This window comes from Varanus komodoensis, unplaced genomic scaffold (assembly GCF_004798865.1).
Source record: "Varanus komodoensis strain SLA01 unplaced genomic scaffold, ASM479886v1 scaffold15, whole genome shotgun sequence".
NCBI lineage: Eukaryota > Metazoa > Chordata > Lepidosauria > Squamata > Varanidae > Varanus > Varanus komodoensis.
The window spans coordinates 12,104,298-12,127,989 of NW_025335440.1; the positions used below are offsets into that span (position 1 = coordinate 12,104,298).

The 23,692-nt window shown below is 45.8% G+C and overlaps 1 protein-coding gene across 1 annotated transcript in view; it reads left to right on the top strand.

The window, feature by feature from the left end:
• The window catches only part of DPP6 (dipeptidyl peptidase like 6), a 372,651-nt gene that overhangs the window by 199,047 nt on the left and 149,912 nt on the right, over positions 1-23,692 (top strand). The window contains exons 2-3 of the mRNA XM_044425269.1: positions 24-138; positions 5,515-5,613. Of these exons, the coding sequence (XP_044281204.1) occupies positions 24-138; positions 5,515-5,613 (214 nt within the window). The remainder of the gene's footprint in view (positions 1-23; positions 139-5,514; positions 5,614-23,692) is intronic.

Consider the following 23,692-nt stretch of genomic DNA (forward strand, 5'->3'; position numbering starts at 1 on the left):
CCTTTTCCTTCTGCTGCTTCTAGGAGCTGGTGGGGAGCAACCCTCCGCAAAGGAACTGGAAAGGAATCGCAATTGCATTACTTGTTATTCTGGTTATCTGCTCCTTGATTGTCACTTCAGTTATCTTGCTGACACCAGGTATTTATATAACCTTTCGCTTTAGTTGCTCTTGGTGTTGTAATTTCAATGTCTTTGGAAATGCATTTTAAAGAGGCAGAAGCCCAGTGAAACTGAGCTCCACTGATAGATCAATCAAAGGGAGAAAATCTCTCTCCACTTCTTTTAAGCTCCCCTAATCTGGAGGGTAGTGCAGCTCAGCTTGTAATGTGATACTGAACATGCATGGGGATGCTTGCTCTTATAGGAGAAGAGGCCGCTTTGTATAACCAAATATGGAATCCTTCACATCCTCCATTTGGATGAAAAATAGATGGGTCACAACTCAAATGAGGTGGCTCACCTGCCCTTCCCAACTGGTCAGTGCCCAGGGGTACAGAACTTTGGGGCCAGGGTCCAAATCCTGCAGCCCCAACCTGGTTCCTTCAGTTCTCGGGGGGGGGGGGCACTGTTTCCCCTGACCCCTGATCATGGGGTGTTTTTCCAGCTCCTGTGCTATTTCCCCCATTGTATAAGGAAGAAATGCCTCTCCTAAGGCTTAGTTACTCACAGTGAGAGCTTTAAACTAGACTGGGGCTTGGGCCCGCTGCTTTTGCATTTGGTCCCACCCACCATGGCTGTGCAGCTGCCAAATGCTTTAGCCTACAGCTTGTATGGTCCTTTGCCGTTTCCTATCCTGGCTAGGTCAGGTGGGAGTCGTTGGTCAAAACAGCCGGAAGGCCACAAGTTTCCCACCCGGGAAATAACCGAGCTGCACCCTGATTGCAAGATGTTGACCTGGAGTTGTTGGGTTTGGATGCCACAATGCCCTCGACGTAGCGCCACCCTGCTTCCACGGGCTGGGCCTGTGTCCATCGCTCAAGCTCGTGTGCCTTGACACAATGAGTGTTAGGACTAAACCATTACAATGGAGTTCCAGTGGAAGCTTGTGGGCCTATTAATGAAATAAAGCTCACTTTGTGACTGAATCTTAAGTGGCTGAAGTACCTTGGGACCAGCGAAGTAAAAAGCCATTTTCTCCTCCATTAATTGGCTCAGTGGAGACTGTTTATGGCATCTCTCAACAGGGATGTGTTTAGCCTGCATAACAAGTTAACACTAAACAGTGGGAAAGATAGTTAATGCTGAAAGGCATCTTTGATGCTAGAGATAAACAAATTAAACATATTGTCTTGGATGTTGCCTGATTGGATTCAATGAAGCTTACTTTTAAGAAAATACCATTAGAGTTGGAAGAGCAGGCATTCTGTATAATACAGGACTTCAGAAATTGGACAAAGCTCCAGAGCTGTTAATGTCCAAACCTTTGGATAGTGCTGCCACTTTCCTTCCGTCTGTCCATCCTTCCTTCCTTCCTTCCTTCCTTGAGGCAATAAACATAGAAAGAACAAAATTAGGTGTGTGGGGAGAGAGGAGAGCAAGGAAAGGAAAGGAATGAAAAGACATATAAAGCGACATATATAATAACAATTAAAAATGGCACCTCCTTTACCAACAAGGAGCAAAAATCAGGGTTTCCTGGACCAGAAATGAAACCAGAGCAAGGATGTCCTTGGAAAGTTGCCCTGGGTAGGTAAAAATGCTTTGCCCATGAGATGCTCTTATCTGTTGCTGCTATTTGCCATCACGTCATCTCTGATTTATGGGAACCCTATAAATGGAAGCTTTCCAAAATATCCAATTCATGACTGCTGTGTGCAGCTCTTGTAAATTCCAGGCATGGCTTCTTTTATGGAGTGAATCCCTCTCCTATTTGGTCTTCCTCTTCTTCTGTCTTTGACTTTCCCTAGCATGCTGGTCTTCTCCAGTGAGTTTTCCCTTCTCATGAAATGCCCAAAGCCTCAGCTCTGTTGTGTTTGCCTCTAAGGAAAGCTCTGGCTTCGTTTGATCGAGAACCTACTCGTTGATTTTTCTGTCGGTCCAAAGTAGTCACATGCCCCGGCAGGGGTAACAGTTAGACGGTCCCAGTGCAGTGGGTGAGGGTCTGTCAAGCAAGTCCTGCGCACAGAAGGAGGTGATACTGCTGCTGTGTGGGAGGCCTGAACCACCCGCAGGGACGTGTAGTTTAGGCAGAATCCTGACTGCAGGGATTCTGCTCATGAAAAAGGGCTACTGTGTGACCCAGATTAATGGGTCCCCAGCACAGTGCAAGCTTTTTGTGGGCCCTCAGGCAAGGCACATCCAGCTATCCTCTCCCTGAGTGAATCCACCTTCCCATGGTGTTCTTGCTCCGCATCCTCATTCTCATCCTGGGTACCACTTGCTTGATTGGCAGGCAGAGAGACAGGGAGCAGCTGAGCAAGCAGGTTGCAAGGGTGGAGAGGAGAGGAAAGTCCTGAGGACTCTTGTTGGTGGGCCCTTGACCGAATTCCTGACAGGCCTGTCCTGGACACTGCCCTGCTGATGATGGGCAGTGCCGGAAATCTTGTGCCTCTGGTAAAGCTCCTAGCTGCTCCCAGCACAGTATCTTGTTTTGCATTCCTGCCCTGATTTCTGTTCTGCCCTCATTATTTGGACCTGAAAGCTGCTGTCCTTGAGGAAGGGAAGCAATGTCTAGAACTCCTTTGCTTTCCAGCTGTTGATTTCAGATATGCCATGAAATCTTTGGCCTGTTGCCTAAAACATGTGTTACAAATGCTGGAGGAAGACCATAAGAGGCTGTCGAGAAGAGGCAACCAAGCCTCAGGGAAATCAGTGAATGTAAATTGTGTCATCTTTCCCCCTGAAAGATGCCAAGAAAATTTCCGGCCCTTCAGGATTCTGGCCACGTAATCGGGGCTTGATAATCAAAGTATTAATTGGTTCTTTCCCATACTTCTCTAAACATACTTCTTTCTTCATTATTTCCCATATTTCTTTAAACGTGAACATCATGCAATTTTTCTTTCAAGGCAGAGCTAGCATGCGTTTCTTTAAAATTGTGTGAAATATATATAGACCATGCTGTTCACATAAAAATGATAATTACTATTCCTGAAGTTAATACATTTTAATCAGAAAATAAGTTCCTGTGGGAGGGGGATGTGTGATATTCTGGGAACAGGATGCCTCTGAGTATTTTACCTACTTAGAATTTTGTTTTCAAAAGAAAAACAAGATAATATGTGGATGTGAGGAATGACAAGTACAATTTGTAACATATTAGTAGAAGGGGAGGACCGATACGATCCTCTTAAAGAGTCTTGGGAAATCAATTTAAGAAGAAATATTATCAATGAAAAATGGAAGAATGTATGAGATAAAAGAATTTTAAAATGAATGTCAATAAGAAGTAAAGATTTCTTTTACAAATTAGTTTAGAAATGGAACTTAACTCCAGTAAAATAGAATTACATGAATAATAAATATTCCAATGTATTCTGGAGATGTAACTGGGAAGTGGTATCTATTTCCATATATGGTGGGAGTAAAAATACATGTTTTGGAAAATGGTTTTCAAAGAAATTAGTAAAATATTGAATCTAAATATTGAAATAAACCCTGAATTAGTGTTACTGTCACTATTTAGCGAAAAAGTGGGACAGAATACTAAAGAACTGATGATGAATTTAGCAACAGCTGTAAGATTAATAATAGGTAGGAACTGAAAAGTAAAAGGTGGCTATCAAGTAAACAGTTTGTATAAAGAACTATGACATAGCTATTAATAAATTAACATGCCATATTAAGTTGAAAAAAAGGCTTGATAAGTAAAAATAACTTTGAAGGTATTTGGAGACCATTTGTTGAATATGTTTTAATAAAGAGAAAGGGGTGTGAGCCATCAGAAGATTCAGTGCAGTTCTGGAAGGGGACCTAGGTGTGCAGCAACCTGAGAGAATAAATGATTTTGCTCTAAGGAACATGTATCTGTTGCTCCTGGCCGAAGGTAGCACTGTTATTTTTGTATGGTTTAGTTATGATTAGCATTATTAATTTTATTATTCATATTGTTTTATATTGTGTAAACTATGAAGTTTCTTTAATAAAACCATTTAAAAAGAATGTTATTTTCAGAACCAGAATGCAGTTCATGCCCCTTTCACCTACACATCCACTTCCAGTTTGCCCCAGAGCCGTCTCCATGTCCGTGGCCTAACTGGGAGAGAGCAAGAACCCTTTTCCCGTTCATATTTGCCAGGAGTCAGGGACCTCCACTGCAAATCATCCAGAAATCTACCAGTAGACAGAATAGCCTATGAACCAGGGTGGCCAGTTGCCCCTTTGTTACTCTTTAACAGAGAGCCATTCTTTAATTGAAGGGCTTCCAGGGGTTCCTCGTTTGTTTGAAGGACTGCCCCATCCATTTCTGATTTCAGCCAGAGGATCAGGAGATCTGTTGTCCATCAGTGCTTGACACCTGGACAGCAGACCCAGGTCGCAAGCACGCTGTCCACCTGGTCGCAGCCTTCCACCCTGCTCCTGAGTGAACCACAATTGCTGTTTCCAAAGGTGCATCTGTGGGTACCAACTTCGGCAAGCACCTTTTGTGCAAAAAAGTGCCCAGTCCTGATTGTCAGAAATACATTTATTTGTTTGTTTGTTTGTTTGTTTATTTATTTATTTATTTAGAAGGTTTGTATGCTGTCCTATTTGCATGAGCCTCGGGACGGCTTCCATACAATACATAAATAACCATACAAATAGTGCACATAAAATCCAGATTCACCCTGGCTGCAAATTAAAACCTATAGATAATATTAAAAGTCGTTAAAATATTGTTTAAATAAAAAGGTCTTGGCCTGGCGCCGAAAAACAAATAACAACGGCGCCAGGCGGACCTCTCTGGGGAGCGCATTCCATAGGTGGGGCGCCACCGCAGAGAAAGCCCTCCTCCGAGTACCTAACCTCCTAATTTCCTTCACAGAGGGTTCTCAGAGAAGGGCCTCTCCCACAGATCTCAGGGGGCGGGCGGGCATATATGGATGTAAGCGCTCCTTCAGGTAACCAGGCCCCAAGCCATTAAGGGCTTTATTGGTGTAGGAGCCGCCATTAAAAGAAGACAACACAAGTTTGTAATGCTTCCCCTAGTCCCCAGTTGAACACAGAGGCTCTGTGGGTTGAGAATAGGGTTCAGATGAGGACATTGCACCAGCGCTTTTCTACCAATGCTTCCCTAGCGCTCTTCCAAAAGTCTGGCTGCTCACTAGATCAATGGAACAGGAGCTTTCAATGACCTGAAAGCTGAGACCTCTGCGGCTTTGCAACTGGGGAAACAGCCGTTTCCTTGATTTTGAGTTACATAGCAGAAAGGACCTCAATCCATAGGACCAGTCCTTAGTCTGGTAAAGAAATCCACCACACATCTCAAATGCTGGTCAGTTCAAAACAAGGAGTGATAACTAGACGGATTTTGTAAATGAACAGATAAATCTCAAATTAACAATAACATTTTTCCCCTTTCTGAACGTTTCACAGTTGAAGATAATAGCCAGTCTCAAAAGAAGAAGATTAAGGTGGAAGATTTGTTCAGTGAAGATTTCAAAATTCATGACCCAGAGGCTAAATGGATAAGTGGTGAGTCTTACAATTGTATGAGAAAACAACTTCCATCACCTCTGTATAATTTCTGCTTCAAGCATTCCACTCACCCTCTTTCTGTATTTCATGTTATCTTTTCATCTTTGCGTAGTTTTCACTAGCTCAGGGCATTCCTAACGTATCTGTAGGTCTCTACAAGGCCCTCCAGTGATCCCCACAAAACTCTTCACTACCTTCCCCCTTCAGAACATTTGGGAAACAGCTTTGGGAAATGTTGAGCTATCCTTCTTTCTCTCCTTCTAGCCTTGCCCTTTCTCTCCCTCCTTCTCTTTGCCTTGCTGTTTTGCCCTCCCTCCCAGCTTTTGGCCTCACTATGTCATAGCCTCCATCCACCAACCTCTTTCACTCACTTCAGCCTAAATGGCCCACCATGGCAGCCATTATGGGAGCCACCATGGCCTCGGTGGGGCTCATTTTGTGAGGATGCTCACAGTGGTTCCTCAAATACACCCATGGATCCAAAAAGGTTGGGGACCCTGCTCTAGCCCATTGTTGCCTCCGCCAGGTGGCACCTGGCTTTCAAGGAATGAAGCAGAAGTAGTTTATAACCTTTTCTAATGGAAAATGCTGGCACAGCTTGACTCTGGATGGATATTTATTTATTTATTATACTTGTATCCAGCTTTTTCTGCAAGGTGGCTTTCATAATTCTCCCCTTCTCCTTTTACCTTCATAGTAATCCTGTTGATTTAACTTGATTTAAACTAACTTAAAACAAGTCAAGGAAACCAGTCATTAGGGCAACATCTCACTAAATCATTTTTGTCACTTTCGGGGGTGGGGAGTAACCTTAAAAATACATTCTCTTTCTCCCAAAAACACCGTTATTGGGGGCAGAGAAGTGAAACATTGCTAAGAAACTAGGAAAATCTATCTGAATTGTGCATCCTTATTGGCTTCTCTTTATCTATGAAATTCTTAAATTTGTAGGGCACGCAGAACTTACAGCCATGGGGGTTGCCACTGCAGTGCAATATCTCAAACTTAATACACCTCAATCCACCACATAAATGTTCAGTGACTGGAATTTTAAGACAGACAGAAGACAGACAAACAGAGCTCCTCACATCCCTTTAGGTTTAGTGTATTCTATAGTCTATAGTGTAATTTGGATGCCAGGAAGTACCCACAGGAGGTGGTTGAAGCCCCATCAGTGAATGTGTTCAAGGATAGACTAGGCATGCACATGGTAGGCATGTCATCAGCGGAGCCGGCTGGAGCTGGAGGTCAGACTAGATGGTCCAGGAGGCCCCTTCCGTCTCGCTCATTTCTGTGTTCTGTATTCAAACTCTGACTTTGCAGAGCTGTTTCTGTGTTAAGAAGGCCAGCAGTCTGAGCCTTGCAACCTGCCACAAGTGCGTTGTTGCACATTTCCCTAAATGGACCCTGATTGCAGAACATTGCCATGGTGCTGTGGAAAGAAGCATGATGAATGGTCATCAGCAAGCATAGCTTTGGTCACAAAGCATATTTTTCGCTGGCCCCAGGCTCAGTCCTGTGCATGGTTTTGTGATTATTCTGTGCCGTCAAGTCCTCTCCAAACTAAGGTGACCCTGTGAATGAAAGCTCTCCAGAATTTCCTCTCCATGACAGCCTTGCTCAGCTCTTCCAGATTCAAATCTGTGGCTTGCCTAATAGAGTCAATCCATCTCATAGAAGAAAAAGCCCGTAACTTCCAGCATTTCTCAGGCAGCCATGCTGACGGGGGACGCTGGCAGTTCTGGGACTTTTGCCATTTGAGTGTGCATAGGATTGCACCATAAACCTCTTCTGTACAATACAGGTGTTCTAGTATAAAATGCATAACCTCAGCATGAGGGCTGACGGAATGCCAAATGTGGCTCATGTCTCTTAAAAGACTCTATGCACTCCCCCGAGTCATGAGCAATTTTGTTCTGTCAAATATCTTACATTTTACCTGCCGTTGTTCACATTAAGCTTGCATTTTTATTACTTCAGGTCTTCTGCGCAACGTTTATTCCATACTTAAGTCTCAAGGTGAGGCAAATGAAGGGACTGTTAACCAGCCGCCCTCTTCTTGCTTTAGAGTGAAGGTTGAGGAGCACGAGCAGATGTTTCCCTCACCACAGGGAGACTGTTGCAAACAGCATCCCCGTGGCAAATTCTCCACAGTCACACCCACCCGCATGGTAATGTTTAGCCTTTCTGATCTTGTGAAGGGCATCCATCCTGTTGTGAGCGTCGACAGCCATGGCAACTGGTAGCAAGAGAGGTGCTTGCTACACAGCACACGCACTCTGGGTGAGGGACTGCTATAAAGCTGCTGCTGCTGCTGCTGATGATGATGATGATGAGGCAGTGCCCATCCTCAGGTGTGCAGTCGTTGGACAGCTCCCTTGGTCTCCTCTCCTGCCCGGCCCCTGCATTGCTGGACGGTGCACCAGGAAGGCAGGAAAGCTGAGCCACACAGTGGCGGTACTGGAAACAGGGCAGATCCAAGGGAGAAGGCAACGTACGGTGCAGGCTAGAGGGAAAGATAGAGCTAATGGGGCCAGGCCCTCACGTCCCACTTGCCCCTGTGTCTGCTCCTGGGGAGCACCTCAAGTGACTCCTCGCCCTGGAAAATGGCAGCAGAAAGTTGCGCAGAGCTGAACTTGGAGAAAAACGGAGCCGTGTGTCCAGCGAGGTTAGTGGAGAGCATCTGAGTGACTGAGATTTGGTTCAGGTTGAAAAGACTGAAGGTTGATCAGGCACTGAAAAAGATCTATAGCGAGCTGTCACTGGGAAATCCATTATATAAATGTCAAGTGGTTTTCTGAACTGAATGGCTTGGCCTTTCACTGCTGCTTTATATTATGATGCGTCAAATTCTGATTTCAGTTACTTTGGGCATAAAAGCTCAGATAGTCTCCATGGTATAGCTTTGCATTCATCCCAATTTATGAGCCCGGCATTACAGGGATGGGTGCCTTGCTGAAAAATATTAAAATGCCATCTTTCTCATTAGAGGTCAACCGAACAATTCAACAGCTTTAATTAGTTCTTGCATCTTCCCTGTGGGGCAGGCAAATATTATTATTGTACTCATTTTACAGCTGGATAAACAGCAAAACAGAGTGATGAATCTTTAAGGTCATCGATAAGACAGGAGGTGAACTGGGAATACAATATGGCACACCAGTGTCTTAGGCCCCGACCTAAACTGGCATGCCATTTTGCCTCCAGCAGGCTTCAGCTCCTGTCCAATCCTTTAGAGTCTTCTTGCAAATTCTTAGGGAGGGATAGTTCAGTAGAAAGCAGTGCTATGGGCCATACTGAGAGTGCATCTTTATAAATGAATCAAAACAGCTTTAGTTGGGCTCTGCATTATTTCCTCAGTCTCCTTTTGCTCAGAGACATGAGGTCATTGAGTAAGGAAAGGCTGCAGTCCAAAAGCTCACCTCTGATTGTGGTGCACACTTCGGCAGTCTCCGAGGACACCTCTCCGTGTCCCTGAGAAACACCCCTGGCCTGCGCCCAAAGTCCCAAAATCAATCCACTTCTCTAGGTTGGGAGGAGGGAGTGAAGCTGCCCCTTAGTTTCTAGGGAAGGGCAGTGGCGCATTCCCATTCTATATAGGCTTGTCCATGGTTAGACACATACTCAAGGTGAGCCAAAGGCAATTATGGTGGTTACAGAGGTATAAAGACGTATAAAGTATAAAGGTAATTTATTCCTTGTAAATGACCACACCACAGCATAAAATGGCCTGTCCCCAGAGTCATACGGATCCTGATGGATTCCTGAGGGCTCTGGGGGAATTTCTGGTTGATAGGACTGGCGCTCCTGTCGATGCCTTGGTTGATTTGCAGAATGGAGAAGTGACCTGGTCCTTGACACTGGCTGCCAATTGAAGTCTGGGCCCAATTTAAGGGACTGGTGATGACCTGTAAAGCCCTAAATGGCTTAGGACCTGGATATCTGAAGGAGAGTGTCCTTCCCTTAAGATCTGGGGTGGAGGTCCTGCTTCAGGAGCCCTCCTTGCAGGAGATTAGGAGGGTGGCTACCTGGAGAAGGGCCTTCTCTGCAGTTGTGCCCCGGTTACGGAATATGCTCCCCAGAGAGGTTTACCTGGTGCCGACACTTTGTTCTTTCTGGCACCAGGCCAAAACCTTTCAATTTTCCCGTTATTTTAAGGTTTGAGTGTGATTTTAATGTGGAGTTTCATTGCACAGAAAACCTATTTGGATGCTATGCTTCACTTTGTTTTATTGTAAGACTGTCCCGAGACCTGAGTAGTGGACAGGATATTAAAGTTTTAAATAAATAAATAAATAAATAAAAAGTTACTTGTAAATCTGGCAAAACCATGTCTGCTCATCTTGCCAAAGTTAGGCAAAATCATGCACATGGTGACACAGGAAAAAGGTCCTGCTGGGGCATGCTGGAAGTGGTCTATTCTGTCTAAACATGCATAGGATTGCACCGTAAGACTGACTTCTTGCCCAGTCCCAAGGAGTTTTGGGCTAGTCCATCCACAAGAACCTTGACTGAGTGCCGAATGGATGGCTTGCCATAGAGGCACAAAATGCTAGTCTGGCTCTTCCGTGTCCGCACTCCCATGTCCTTCTCCTCCTCCTCCTCCTCCTCCTCCTCATTATCGCTGCTGATGAAATTATGAAGACAACTCTGAAGGCTCTTTTACCGATCAATATGATGCACAATCGTCAGGAAGTCTGAATTGTGCTCCTTCTCTTGCTCTCTCTACAAATCCTCAGTTCCCAATTCCAGGACACAGCCCAGCACAGTCAAGAGACTGAGCCCAGGAGGCGAGGCGCATGGCTCAGTGGTCCAGCACATGCTTTGCACGTGGCCAGTCACTGGGGGTGACGTCCCCCATTAAGAAGGAGCAAGTTCTTTGTGATGGGGAAGACCTTGGCCTGAGACCCTGGGAAGCCATTGCTTGCTGGAGCAGGCGCAGTCATGTAGATGGATGGTTGGACGGACAGACCTCGTTGCCTTTGCAGAATGAAGGCATTGCAGACGGAGGTGCAGGTTTAATGCACTGGGGGCAAGAGTCAGCTTATGGTACAGCGCGCATGGGGCTGTAGCGGAAGCAGGGCGTTTGCAGGTTGTTTCTCAGAAAGTAAGGTTATTTAGTTTGCATTCCCTCGTGTAGGAGATTGAGAGTGAGCGTTGTGGATTTATTGCACTCTCTTGATAAAGCCAGGGAGGCTTTGCAAGCAGCGCTGAGACGTGTGGGCAGGAGATGAATTATTTATGGCTTACTCTGTATAATGCTTAAGAGCCATTGTAAGTCAGAAAGAACTAATACTTCCAAAATGTAGCAGAATGGAGGTGGTACATAGACAGCTTGTCTTTCACGGGGGATGCTGCTCCATGTTGAAGAACCAGCTTTTATGTGGAGGCTGGAATTCAGTTCCCTGCAACTTTAGTTAAGTAACGCTCGTTGGCATTTTTATTTGCTTCGTACATTCATGAACATCCTGTTCTTCGAACTCAAGACAGTGAACATGGTGCTTCTTGGTGGTCTCCCATCCAGGATCTGACTTGAACTAGACCTGCTTAACTTCAGCAAGATGCCCTCAGACCCATACCCTTTAGCCAAGCTGAGACAACGACATTCAGTTGTTCAGGGAGTACAGAGATTCCTTTAAGGAAGCAAGGCTATGTTGCCCTCTGGAGGATCATTTGGATTCCCAGGTCCATGGTGAGCACTCTGAGCTTGGAGCTAGGAATCTCCAAACCTTCTCCCTGTCCCTTAAGAGCCAGGGTGGAAACCACAGTCTCAGCTGCTCTCCAAAGCCAGCCATGGCACCTCAGAGATCACAGATGGGGGCATGGAAGGGAAGAGGACATGAGGCCAGGACATGAGACCATCCTGAGGACACCCCAGTCTCCTTTGTTCCCCATCCAAAGTGCCCAGTCCAGTGGCCAAAAACAGCTGCCTGGCAAACACGCAGAGCAGGGAGCTGCTGACATTCTCCCGCTTCTCCCATTCTGCATAAGATTGTCATCTTCTCCTGAGTTTGTGGGCTTTTTTATTATTATTATTATAACATTTCTATGCTGCCCCTTGCCGAAACCTCGGGGCGGCTTACAACATGATAAAATACATTGAAATACAATAGTACATAATAAATTACCATTAAATATAAAAATATAAAAAATACATTGATTTACAAATACAAAATTAAAATTATCAGTATAAAATAAAAATATAGGATGAGAAAGAGAAGGAAGAAGAAGTTGCCCAGGCCAGATCATATGTTTTAACAATTGAAATGATGTTTAAATAAAAAGGTCTTTACCTGGCGCCGAAAAACCCGTAACGACGGTGCCAGGCGGACCTCTTTGGGGAGTGAATTCCATAGGTTGGGCGCCACCGCAGAGAAAGCCCTCCTCCAGGTACTTACTCTCCTAATTTCTTTCATGGAGGGTTCCCGGAGAAGGGACTCTCCCACAGATCTCAAAGGGCGGTCGGGCATATAGGGACGTAAGTGCTCGTTCAGGTAGCCAGGACCCAAGCCGTTTAGGGCTTTGTAGGTCATAATCAACACCTTGAATTGGGCCCGGGCTTCAATGGGAAGCCAGTGAAGCTGATGGAGGACTGGAGTCATGTGAGCATAACGCCCCGTCCCCGTCAGCAACCTGGCAGCTCTATTTTGCACCAATTGAAGTGTTCGGACTGTCTTCAGGGGAAGCCCCACGTAAAGCGCGTTACAGAAGTCTAGGCGGGAAGTCACCAGCACGTGTGTCACTGTCGCCAGGCAGTCGTACTCCAGGTAGGGGCGCAGCTGATTAATCAGCCGAAGCTGAAGGAAGGCGTTCCTCGCCACCGCTGTCACCTGAGCTTCCAAAGAAAGCTCCGGGTTGAGGAGTACTCCTAAGCTGCGGACCTTATCCCTAAGAGGGAGTGTTGCACCATTCAGGACCAGGTCAAATCCACCCTCTCCGAAACCCGATCCGCCAACCAACAGGACCTCCGTCTTGTCTGGGTTGAGTTTCAGTTTATTGGCCCTCATCCATTCCCTTACCTCGGCCAAGCACCGGTTCAGCACAGCCACTGCCTCACCTGGATTAGTGGAGAACGAGAGGTAAAGCTGGGTATCATCAGCGTATTGATGATTCCGCAGCCCACACCTCCTGATGACCTCTCCCAGCGGTTTCATATAGATGTTAAATAGCAGAGGGGATAGAATGGAGCCCTGTGGTACCCCATGGCATAGCTGCCATGACGTAGAGACATGGTCCCCCAGCACTACCTTCTGGAATCGACCGTCGAGATAGGAGCGGAACCACTGCAAAGCAGTGCCTCCAACCCCCAATCCCGCAAGTCTATCCAGAAGGATACCATGGTCGATGGTATCGAAAGCCGCCGAGAGGACCAGAAGAACCAACAGGGATGTACTCCCCCTGTCCTTCTCCCTGCACAGGTCGTCGTACAGGGCGACCAAGGCAGATTCAGTACTGTACCCGGGTCTGAAGCCGGACTGAAAAGGATCCAGATAATCAGTTTCCTCCAAGAGTGCTTGGAGTTGTCCCGCCACCACTCGCTCCAGCACCTTGCCCAGAAACGGGATGTTGGCCACAGGTCTATAGTTAGTGGCCATCTCTGGATCCAGTGACGCTTTCTTCAGGACCGGTCGTATTACCGCCTCCTTTAAAGGGGCAGGCACTCGACCCTCCCTCAGAGAAGCGTTAACCACTTCCAAGACCCAGGTCCCAATCCCGTGCTTGGAGTTATTTATTAACCAAGACGGGCAAGGATCCAATAGGCAAGTGGTGGGACGTACTCTTCCAAGCACCTTGTCCACATCATTGGGCCGCAATAATTGAAATTCCTCCAGTAATTTTGGACCAGACGGTGGCATTGGCGACTCCTCAGAGACCTCTGATCCATTAGTGGAGTCCAGCTCGTGACGAATCTGAGCGATTTTCTCCCTGAAATGCCTGGCAAAGTCGTCACAGCGGGCCTTTGAGGGTGGCATCGGATCTTCCTTAGGACCCAGGCGAACCAGGCCTTGCACCACTCGAAAAAGCTCCGCTGGACGGCATTGTGAGGAGGCAATGGAAGTGGAAAAAAACTTCTTTTTCGCCGCCTTCACCGCCACAGCATAGGCCCGATAGTGGGCTCTCAAGTGTGTTCGGTCGGATTCATCCCGTGATTTCCTCCACCTACGCTCTAGCCATCTCCCAACTCGCTTCATCGCCCGTAATTCAGGTGTATACCAAGGGGAAGAGTGGACTCTGCCCGGTGGGAGAGGACGCTTAGGCTTGCAGGCATCTGGAGGGGAGAGAGCCTTAAATGTATGCCTAGCAGCTGTGTCTTTTATTTATTACATCTATATTACATTACATGTTTATTATGTGGATTAATATAAATGTTGATGCTTTCATTTTTACTCTAGAATAGGTGCAAGAGACTCAGTCCACATTTGTATTCTTGCATATGAGGGAAGGGTTTAAGTTCTGTATCAGAACGACCCTGCGCCTTCTCTAGAATGAAAATGAGAACTTGGCATGACTTCTAGCACACCGTTACGGTCTGTCTTCTACACGCTTAGACTCAAACATGCTCCTCCAACTCTCAGCATTTCTCCAGCCATCGTAAAAGTTCGAGGACTTGGTTCTGTCTAAACAGACAGAGGGTCGCACCCTTCAAGGAAGGTCTCTTTGCCTTCTGGACACACTGGTTTTTCATTCTTCAGGCGGGGAAAGTCAAGTAACTCCCAGCGGTTGATCAGCACCACCGCAGGAGATGCATGCTGTTGGGGGCGGTCTTTGGGTAGTGCCTGTAGCTTTGCTGGTGGCAAGCAACACGTGGAGAAGAATCATGCACGTTATGTTCATGCACGTTATCACATGCCGAATGCAAAGCATGACATGCAGGTGTGCAACACCAAGGTGTCTGGAATATAGGTTTGCTCTGGGTGATTTGGGTCATTAAACCAAGCTCCAGACCTCCGCGAGGAAAGGAAATAACTCACAAATTGGGTGGGAACAAAGAATGGGCAAGGGAGAGTTCTTCTTGCACCCAAGGCTGGACTGCAGTTCAACACCTGTAAAGGAAGCAAAGCTGCAGGCAGATTGGGTGCCTGTGCTCCATTTCCCAAACTCACCTTGCCCCTACATTAAGCGCTTCAGGGGGGAATTGCTCATGCATCCCGGAAGGACGTGTGTTGGGGGGGTGCTTCCCTGTGAACAGGAGAGGGCAGCAGTGCAGGATTTCCGTCTGGCTGTGTGGAATGAGCCTTTGCTTTTAATAATTTCCCCCAGAACATGCTTTTTGGCTTAGGCGTGAGAGAGAAGGGAGCGAGGGAAGGGAGAGTGAGAGTGAGTCAGTGAGTGAGCGAGTAGCTCACCTTGGCTCAGGCAGCTGAGCTTGAACATCTGGTATATCCGATGACCCGATGGTTCTCTTGGTCCTTTGTGCTGGGCTAGCAAAGTGCAGCCTAGTGGTCCTTACGGGCATCAGGTGGCCAGAATCAGAATTCTTAAAGTCCCCCATCACATTGCTGGCAATTCTGACTTTATGTGAGATTTTATACTCACTGCCGTCAACATGGACACCTGTGGACTAATCTCCTTCATATATGAAGATGAGCACACCAGCTCACAGGCACTCCAGCCTACTTGGCCCAGATTTCATAATGCTAGCCTCAGAACGTCTGTGCCAGGCCTATTTTGAGAACCCTGCTAAACACAGCATCGTGCCAATGGTTAGCGATGTGTCCGGGTACCATCACTGGGTCAATTACATTGCCATGTGGTTTGCCACTGGCCAGTTCCCATGCTGTTCCCAAACACCCCCTGCAGGGGAGCTCCTTTCTAGCAGCTGCTGCACAGCCTCAGTAACCTGTGAACCTGCTCTGGCCTTCCGTGTGTGTTCTTAGGAGTCTGGATGGAAAAACAAGAGAAATCGTTCTTGAGTGAGCAGAGTCCAGCCAAAGGGCAAAGCGGGTGGAGTGACGGTCAACTTTGAAAGGTCAGAGGAATGCCGTGCCAGATGAGGGGGAGGTTGGAGCAAAGAGATGGTGCCGACTAGTACAGTGTCGTTAGGAGAAAAAGACCTGACTTGACAAGGAGGAAAGGGGGTGGGTGAGTGAGGAAGGGAGGAGGGCTGGACAAAAGCAGGTAAGGAGAGCACTCCTGACCCGACATCCTCTTGGAGTGCCTGAAATTTTAATAATGACTCGCACCTCAGAGTGGCTAGACATCCTTTTAGTTTTGGTTTTAGGATGAACAAGGATGTACAGAAGGGTAATTAATTGACTGGATTAATGTGTCAGGGCTTGTTTGAGCTGCCCCCTCCCCCAGCTTCTTTTTTTTTTTTTTTTTGCCAGAAATGGTGCTCAAGGCAACCAACTATAAAATCCACATTAAAAACAAAATCCTAATTAAAATGTTACATGAAAACAAGTAAAAACACAATTAAGATACAACAGGAATTAAATAAACACCAACCAGAAACAGGGCAGCTCGTATGCCATGGACCTGCCTGCATAAAAGCTGCCTGCCGTGCGTTTGTTGTGCAGCTGCACTTTCCTGCAGATACGTTCAGAAATTGGATTCCTGTTCTCCTCCCTGCCTCCCTCTCCCACTTCCAAAGTCTCCTGACGAGCCATTCTGTGGAATCGTGGGGCTGCAGCATTTAGCACTGGACTAGGTGGCTTTCAAGGGTCTTCCGTTTCACATCATTCTATCAGAATTGCATTGCTGTCCAGCCGTGCTCTTGTAACAAGCTTCCATTGCAAGGACTCCATGACTGGGTTCACACAACCTGGCAAAGAAGCTTGTGCTGTTTCCACAGTGTGCGGATTTTTGCCTGCCCGCTCATCATCTTCCCAGCCTTGCCAGGCATCCCTGCAGTCCCAGCCCCCCCCCCCACAATTCTTGCTTGCAGAGCTCAACAACCTCCTCACTGAAATCCTGAGTTGGGTTCCTCCCCTTCCTTTCCCAGGTATATCTACAGATTTGTAGTGCTTCCCAGCTGCACCAGCCCCCACATGGATTTTTATTAAATAAACAGCTTTGCTGTAATCGCCCCCCCCCCACTCCAACTAATGTCTCCTTATGCTGCAAAAGTAAATGAGGGGAACAGACACTTCACTTGGCCAATGAGAATAAAGTAAGTAATTGCCCAGGCAGCTGAGGACATAAAGTCTGAAGGCTAGAAGTAACCATTTCCTTGGCTCTTCTTGCTAGGGTCCTCTATGGTGTTTCCATAGTAACAATGGTAAAATGGTATTCCTGGTTCTGGACAACTGGAGAAACTGTGATGAAGCAGGAAACCTTAGAACAGACACTGATTCACTCCGTGAGTTCAGAAAATTGATCCTATAATGCAAGAACTCTGGAACTGGGTCCAGATGACACAAGTTTCTCATGTCATGTGAACCGGGTGTCTATTCCAACAGACAGACAAATCTGGGACTTTGGTCCACCACTGAGAGCCATTTAGTTCCAAAGTAGTAGTGGTAAATCAGGAACTAACCACAACATAAGATACTATAACATATGTATATTGCCTAAGAAACATGTCTGTTAAGCATGTGGCCCTTAACAGCTGTAATTTCCCAACAGTGTGGAACTTGACTAAAGTTGGAAAGCCCTTAACTCAACATTTTTGGTTCATTTGCTTATGGGATTTATTTTTTACTAAATGAACAATATCCTGATGTAAATTGTTTTTCCAATAGAGTTTCAAGAGTTCATTCTTCTATTAATACTCTTTATCTAAAGCCTTGTTTATTTCAGCAATCGTTTCTTCTTTTGAGGAAGAACATCCAAGGTTCTTCACCGTATGATGGCACAATCTCAGTTCTTGCTTTCCAGCATTCCTGTGTCATCTCCCTTTTAAGATCAAACAGAATAGCTCCAACTTTATAGCAACCAACTGCACACAAAAGAAGATGCTCTTTCTCTTTCATCTTTAGAACTATAATGTTTAGAGTCTTTGGTGTTCTGTAGTGGCACCTAAGCTGTGATGGTATTATCATGAAAGCAATTTAGAATGCTGGCAACTGTAGAAATCTAAAAGGAGCTATTAGTACAGTGCCTGTTTATTCCAGGGTTGGAGGGAAGGATTAATGAAATTTAGGCTGCATTTTCTGTACCGGCACACCTGGAAGTAAGTTTCTTTGAACTCGGTAGAGTTTACCTTTAATAGACATGGATTGGATTGGATTGGATTGGATTGGATTGGATTGGATGTATTGTTAGAATCCTGCCTAAAATTCTCACTGGTTTTATTTCTCTTCCAAACCTTCACCATGGAACTGTGCTTTGCTAACTGTGCATCCCATCATCAATGCCATACTAAAATGGGGGTGCTCTTTGCAAGCACAGCATAGCTCTTAAGGACAGCGATGGTATCTTTTCACTGTATCCAGAGAGATGGAATCCTTGAGATTGCTCTGTGCTTTTCAAAGGCAGCCTCTTTTTATAAAGGATGACAGTAGGAGTGAAAACGGTGTTTGATGTTGACACTTGAAAGATGTAGCCCACACACGGGAGTTTATCTGCTATAGAAACATGAACTAAGCCTTGAGTTCAGCACAAAGTGAATCAAGTTTTTTTCTTTTTCTTTTTAAGTCCCCTTTTTCCTAGCCTGGGGTGTGTGTGGGTGTGTGTGTAGAATACACTGAATCGTATCAACACTAGGACAAGTATACTGCAAGCTCGAAAAGCAGCAGTGTGTGCAACACAACACATTCCCAGAACCCCGAATTCTAAATTGTGTCATGTTTCCTGCTGTGGATTCTGAAGGTATGCATTGAGTCTCCTTGAGTGAATTGGGCAGTTTTATCCCAACCCTTTTTGCTTCCCTTGAAATTCTTCCGTCAGTTTGTACAACCAGGAACCTACAAATTTGCTACTGTGTGCTTAATGTCTTGATTTTTTCTGCCCCTATTCCCAAGATATTTCATTATGCCCTTCTGCCTCGGTATTCCTTTCTTCAAACAGAACCCTTCAAATTTGCCTGCACAGTTTACCTGCAGGCAAAACTGGGTGGCAGTTCAGTAAGAGGTAGATTGGGTGAAAATTGGTTTGATTCAAACCCACTAGAATCATAGAATAGAAGAGTTGGAAGGGGCCATGAAGGCCATCGAGTCCAACCCCCTGCTGTTGCAGGACACCACGTTATACCATCCCACTCAGATGGCTGACCAGGTTCTTTTTGAATGTCTCTAGTTTGGGACAGATTCTCCATTAAGATTAAATCTCTCCTTAGCTCAGAGGTGCTCCCCTATTTCCTGATGGCAATTTAAGTCTCAGCCAGAGGGATTTTCAGTCATCTGTGATGAATATAAGTTGTTTTGGGATATTTGTTCCATGTGTGGAATTCTTGTTCTGCTCCAAAACTGAATATTCTCTTTTGGGGTCCGGCCCAAGCTGTTTTTTCTGCCAGATGGTATTTTCCTTCCTCTTCCATGGACCAAAGCCAGGCAGCCTGCCTGGCCATACAATCTTACTTCTACAGTGGCAATGGGACAGGATCCTTCACTTTAGCTGAAGGCCAGGTGAGGTGAGGGCAGGAGGTTAGCTCAGGTAGCACAGGGCAGGTCGTGCAGGCACACAGAGCTCTGCCTTCTCCCAGCCACCACACCCACGCACACCATTCCCGGCCACCACCCCATAGCCTCTGCCACGCGAGGCAGCCAAGGCTTGAGGCAAGTTGGAGCAGCAGGGCCAGAAGTGGGGCTCAGGCCTCTTCCAGTCAAGCCATCATTCTGTCCTTAGATAAAGAAGGTCTCCAGCTGTTCCTGCTTTGATTGTCTCCCCCATGTTTATCTGGTCCCTTCTTGGCTTATCTTTCTGCCATATCTTTCCACATCTGTTCAGGAGAAATGTTTTTAGTGATGCTTTGTGCAGCCGGGTTCCAAAGGGATTTTAAACCCCTTCTTCCTGCATGCTTTCAATGCCTAAATTATAGATTTCTGCATCTCTGTTTCTCATCCTTAGCATATCACTGGAAGGTTCGGCCTTTCCCTATTCACTTTCTACCGAGTCCCTCTTTTAAAACATTTCAAGATTCATCTCTTTAAAGTTGCGCTCCTTGATTGACCTTCTGTCCCCTTGGTTGATTGGTTCAACATGACCTTTCTTTCCCTGCTTTTTTCTGTTGTCCCTCCCCCACTAGTTTATTTTATTTTATTTTACTTTATTTTATTTCATTTTAGGCATTTTACTCTATCCTTTATCCCCTTGTTTGTACCTTTGCAAGCCTACACAAAAGGGACCTTTAGGGGGTTTTTTAAAACATTTTTTAAAACATTTTTAAAACACCTAGTGATTTTAGGCATGCAGTAAAAAATAAATATTATTAATTAGACTATGATTTTCACTTTGTGATAGATCCATGCATTTTAAGCACCTGCAATAATGGCATTCAAATTAATCTGAATGGGCTCATTACTGTAATGTTCTGCTGAGCTCAATCTGCATTCAGATTTCTTTGGGCAAAAAGTGCACATGCTTTTTAAAAGAGGAGGGGAAAGATTGAGGCTAGGTTAAACAAATGAGATTGGTATCTCATCAGTTTTCCTGGGAGGAAATGAGGATGGAGGAATTAGAGCTAATATAATAAAATGTGGAAATAAACCTCCGATTGAGAAGCAGCTGGCCCAAGCATTAGACTGGCTGAGCATGTAAACAAGAGCTTGTACTGTAGGCAGATGAGAAGTGAACTAGCATAAAATTCAGCCAGTCAGCTGCAAAGATGGCTGGTGTTCCAGAGCAGGCAAACGGCATCTGAGCGACAACGACCTTGAAGATCATCTGGGATGAAGTCAAGGGGAATATATTCCATGCGTGTGCTTGCCAGTTTTTCGAGGGAAATCTTCCAGCCTCACTATGGGGGTTTGTCAGAATGTGGGGCTTCGCAGAAGCTCTACCAGGCCTGGATTCCACAATGGCAGGGAAATTTAAATGTTCTCCTTTGCTGCTCTTTGTTCTTCCTCTCCATCTGCTGCGTGAGAAAATGGTTTCTGCTCCCCACGCTTCTTTGCCCTGCAAATATGCATGTCAAACCATGTTTGCACGTGTAAAATTGAGAACAGTTCCTTTCATTCTGCACCTGGAAGCTATTTTGGAGATCTGGCAGAGAACTGTTCCCAGTTTGAAACTGAGGATGGGCTGACCAGTCCAAATCTAGTTTAAAGTCAAAGAACCATGAGGAGAGAGAAGAGGAACCATCAGTGGTCCTTGCATGGTGGTCTGAATGGGCACCTCGTCACTCTTCTCCTTTGTAATGACACATGAGTTTCTGTCTAAATTGTGTGTACGAGTATTATTTCTGAACTGAGCCAATATGTATGTGTTTGCATATGCAAATACTACAATTCCTGCCCCCTTTTCTTGGTGATGCTTCTTTCTATGGCTCTTCGTAAGTGGCTCTCTTACCACAAATGGGGTGCATCTTTCCCCAGCACTGCTGTCATTTATGGGGGAAATGCTTGTTCCCTAAGCTTGTGGATTTCTTATTTTGACCAAAAGCTGATGTTTGGGAGCTAAGGGACTCTCTGCCACTGTAACCCAGAGCTCCACCCACAGAGGCTTTTCTCTTGCCATCAGAATACTTTAAAAGCTCCTGGTAGCCTGGTGTAAGAGGCTTGTGTATGAAATGGGCACCCCTGTCAGATACGAAAGAAGCTGTTAGGCACAAGTGTTTATTAAAGGGGCATTTTACTATCAGGGAATATAGACCCCATCATGCCCACCGGCGTGGTCCTAAAGACCTAGCTCAGACAAAGTAGGCTAGTCATTTCTCACACTGGCCATCACATTCAGACTCAACGTCATACCCAGAACCTTGTCTAATACTTAGCAAAATGTGATTAATGAAAGTTGTTAAGTCTAGAATTCTGTATCTTTCTTTTTTAATATAGGTATGGTTTATTATACTTCATGTCTATGAAATCAGTAGTAACTTCTTCAAGCAGAACGAGGATTAGAGCACAAGAATCTAAGGAGAACCACTCTGTATCCAACCCAAGCCTTTCTAAATAGTCTTAGCTGAAGTAGTTGAATTAATAGATCCCATGTAAAGCAAATTATTCTGCAATTAATTCAAGTTGATTAATAATTGATTAAATTAAACTACGATTAAAGCGCAGTGGCGTTGTAAGGAAGGGGAGAGAGGCAAACTCAGTCATGCCTCTCCGTAGGCCAGTTTAGGCATATTATAGCACCAATAGTGTGCTTTATGGAACCGAGAAATGACACAGGCCTTCCGCAGAGGACTTTTGCCTTACGTTAGATGAACAGCAGATTGCGGGAGAGATGTCAGGAACTGACAAATGCGTAATAAGAACAGGGTAAAGGAGAGCAAGGTGTTGGTGGAGATACTGACAAGGTTGGGCTCGGATGCCTTGCTTTCTGTCTAGGCCATTCTCCTTGCTGCCTGACAGTTTTGACAGCGACCAATCACACTGCTGTGGCACATACAAGAATGGTCTAAAAGCAAAAACAGATTTTCCTTCTTCAGAACTCCTTCTCACCCATATGCAAATACGCTGGACGAATGAATCCTACTGGTGTTGATTTCTTCACTGTTAATTTTAGGCCACGTGCAAAAGTAAAACTCACTCGCCTGTGTTTTCCTTAATTTCCAAGAGTGCAAGCCTGTGCATGTCTCCTCAGATGTAGGTGGTTCAGGACAACCTCTTCCCCGATGAGAAGGCAATCTGGAGCACCCTTTCCTGGGAGTAAGCAACATAACAAAAACTCCCTAGGTTCTTGTGTAAGGTTTCTTTCACAGGGTGACAGCCCTAATTGATTTTGGACCTATACAATTCGACACAGCCGGCAATGACCTTGCACCCTTTATTCCCCTTTCTGTTAAATGGATAAGTTGGTTCCCATTTCCAGTTCAAAGTGGTTCAGCCCAAGAACGGTTTTATTATACTAGCCCACCTGCAGCCTTTGCATGAGTCAAGTCAGGGACTTGCCCTTCTAGCCCATTGCCCGTCCCTTGCGTAGCTGCAACACAAAGAGCCACCGACAGGCCATCCCGCAACTGGTTCGGTGCTGTCATCTCACTTGCTCCTGAAACCTGGCAGGGAAGGTTTGTGTCAGTTTGCAATAAAGCAATCATACCCCGCAAGTGAGTGCTATTCATTTATCGATTGATTCCTCAGTACTTCTATGGTGCTTCATATACTACAATCTCAGAATGGCCCATATTGAAACTACAGTGTACCGTGAGACACATGAGATATACACGGTTGCACCAGAGTCCCTCGCAGCTCAGGGAAAGCCAGTGTGAACAACTGTGTTTGCACGAGGCATTTAAAATGCTCCCATTTCTGCCTCTCAAATTGCAGGAAGGAGAATGGGTGCCACCACTGAGAAGGCCCCTTCTGAACCACTGCTGGGCTGCGGAAAGATTTGTAAAACCATAGAGGAGCTCAGAGAGTGACTGGACATATATAGGTCAATGAGGTATCCCGGCTGTGAGTCATTTAGGACTTCGTCAAGAGCAGAACCTTAAACGTGGCTCCTTAGCTAATAGCCACCCAGGGCTGTACTTTTAATGCAGGCGCTCCATCGACCACCTCACTGCCGCGTCCTGGACTAGCTGCTGCTTCAGAACCAGGCACAAGAGCACGCAGACCTGCCGCTTCTGCCAAAAGGCCACTGGCAAGGCTCTGCCTTTGGAGCGTTAGGCAGAGAAAGGGGATGCAGCTGAACAAACCGCTTTGCCTCGCTAGACTGAGCAAACAGATTTCACAGTAGCAGCTTTTGCTGCAGCAGCATCTGCGAAGGGGAGCGAACAAGACCATTTGTGTTTTTAGGCTCAGAAATTCTGTGCATGCTGATCCGATCTGGAGAGGGTGGCATTTCGTAGGATGGAATGTTGATCTGTCTAAAAGATGATCATCACTGTGTGATGACCAGCAGGAAATACAACAGGAAACGACTGGCAGTAATGCTTGTTTCTTCATTATATTTCTATGCTGCCCAATAGTCAAAGCTCACTAATGACATAGAGGCATAATCAACCACTGCACCGACAACTTGTCCACTGAGAAAAATTTGACAAATGGGAGAGAGAGAGAGAGAGAGAGAGAGAGAGAGAGAGAGAGAG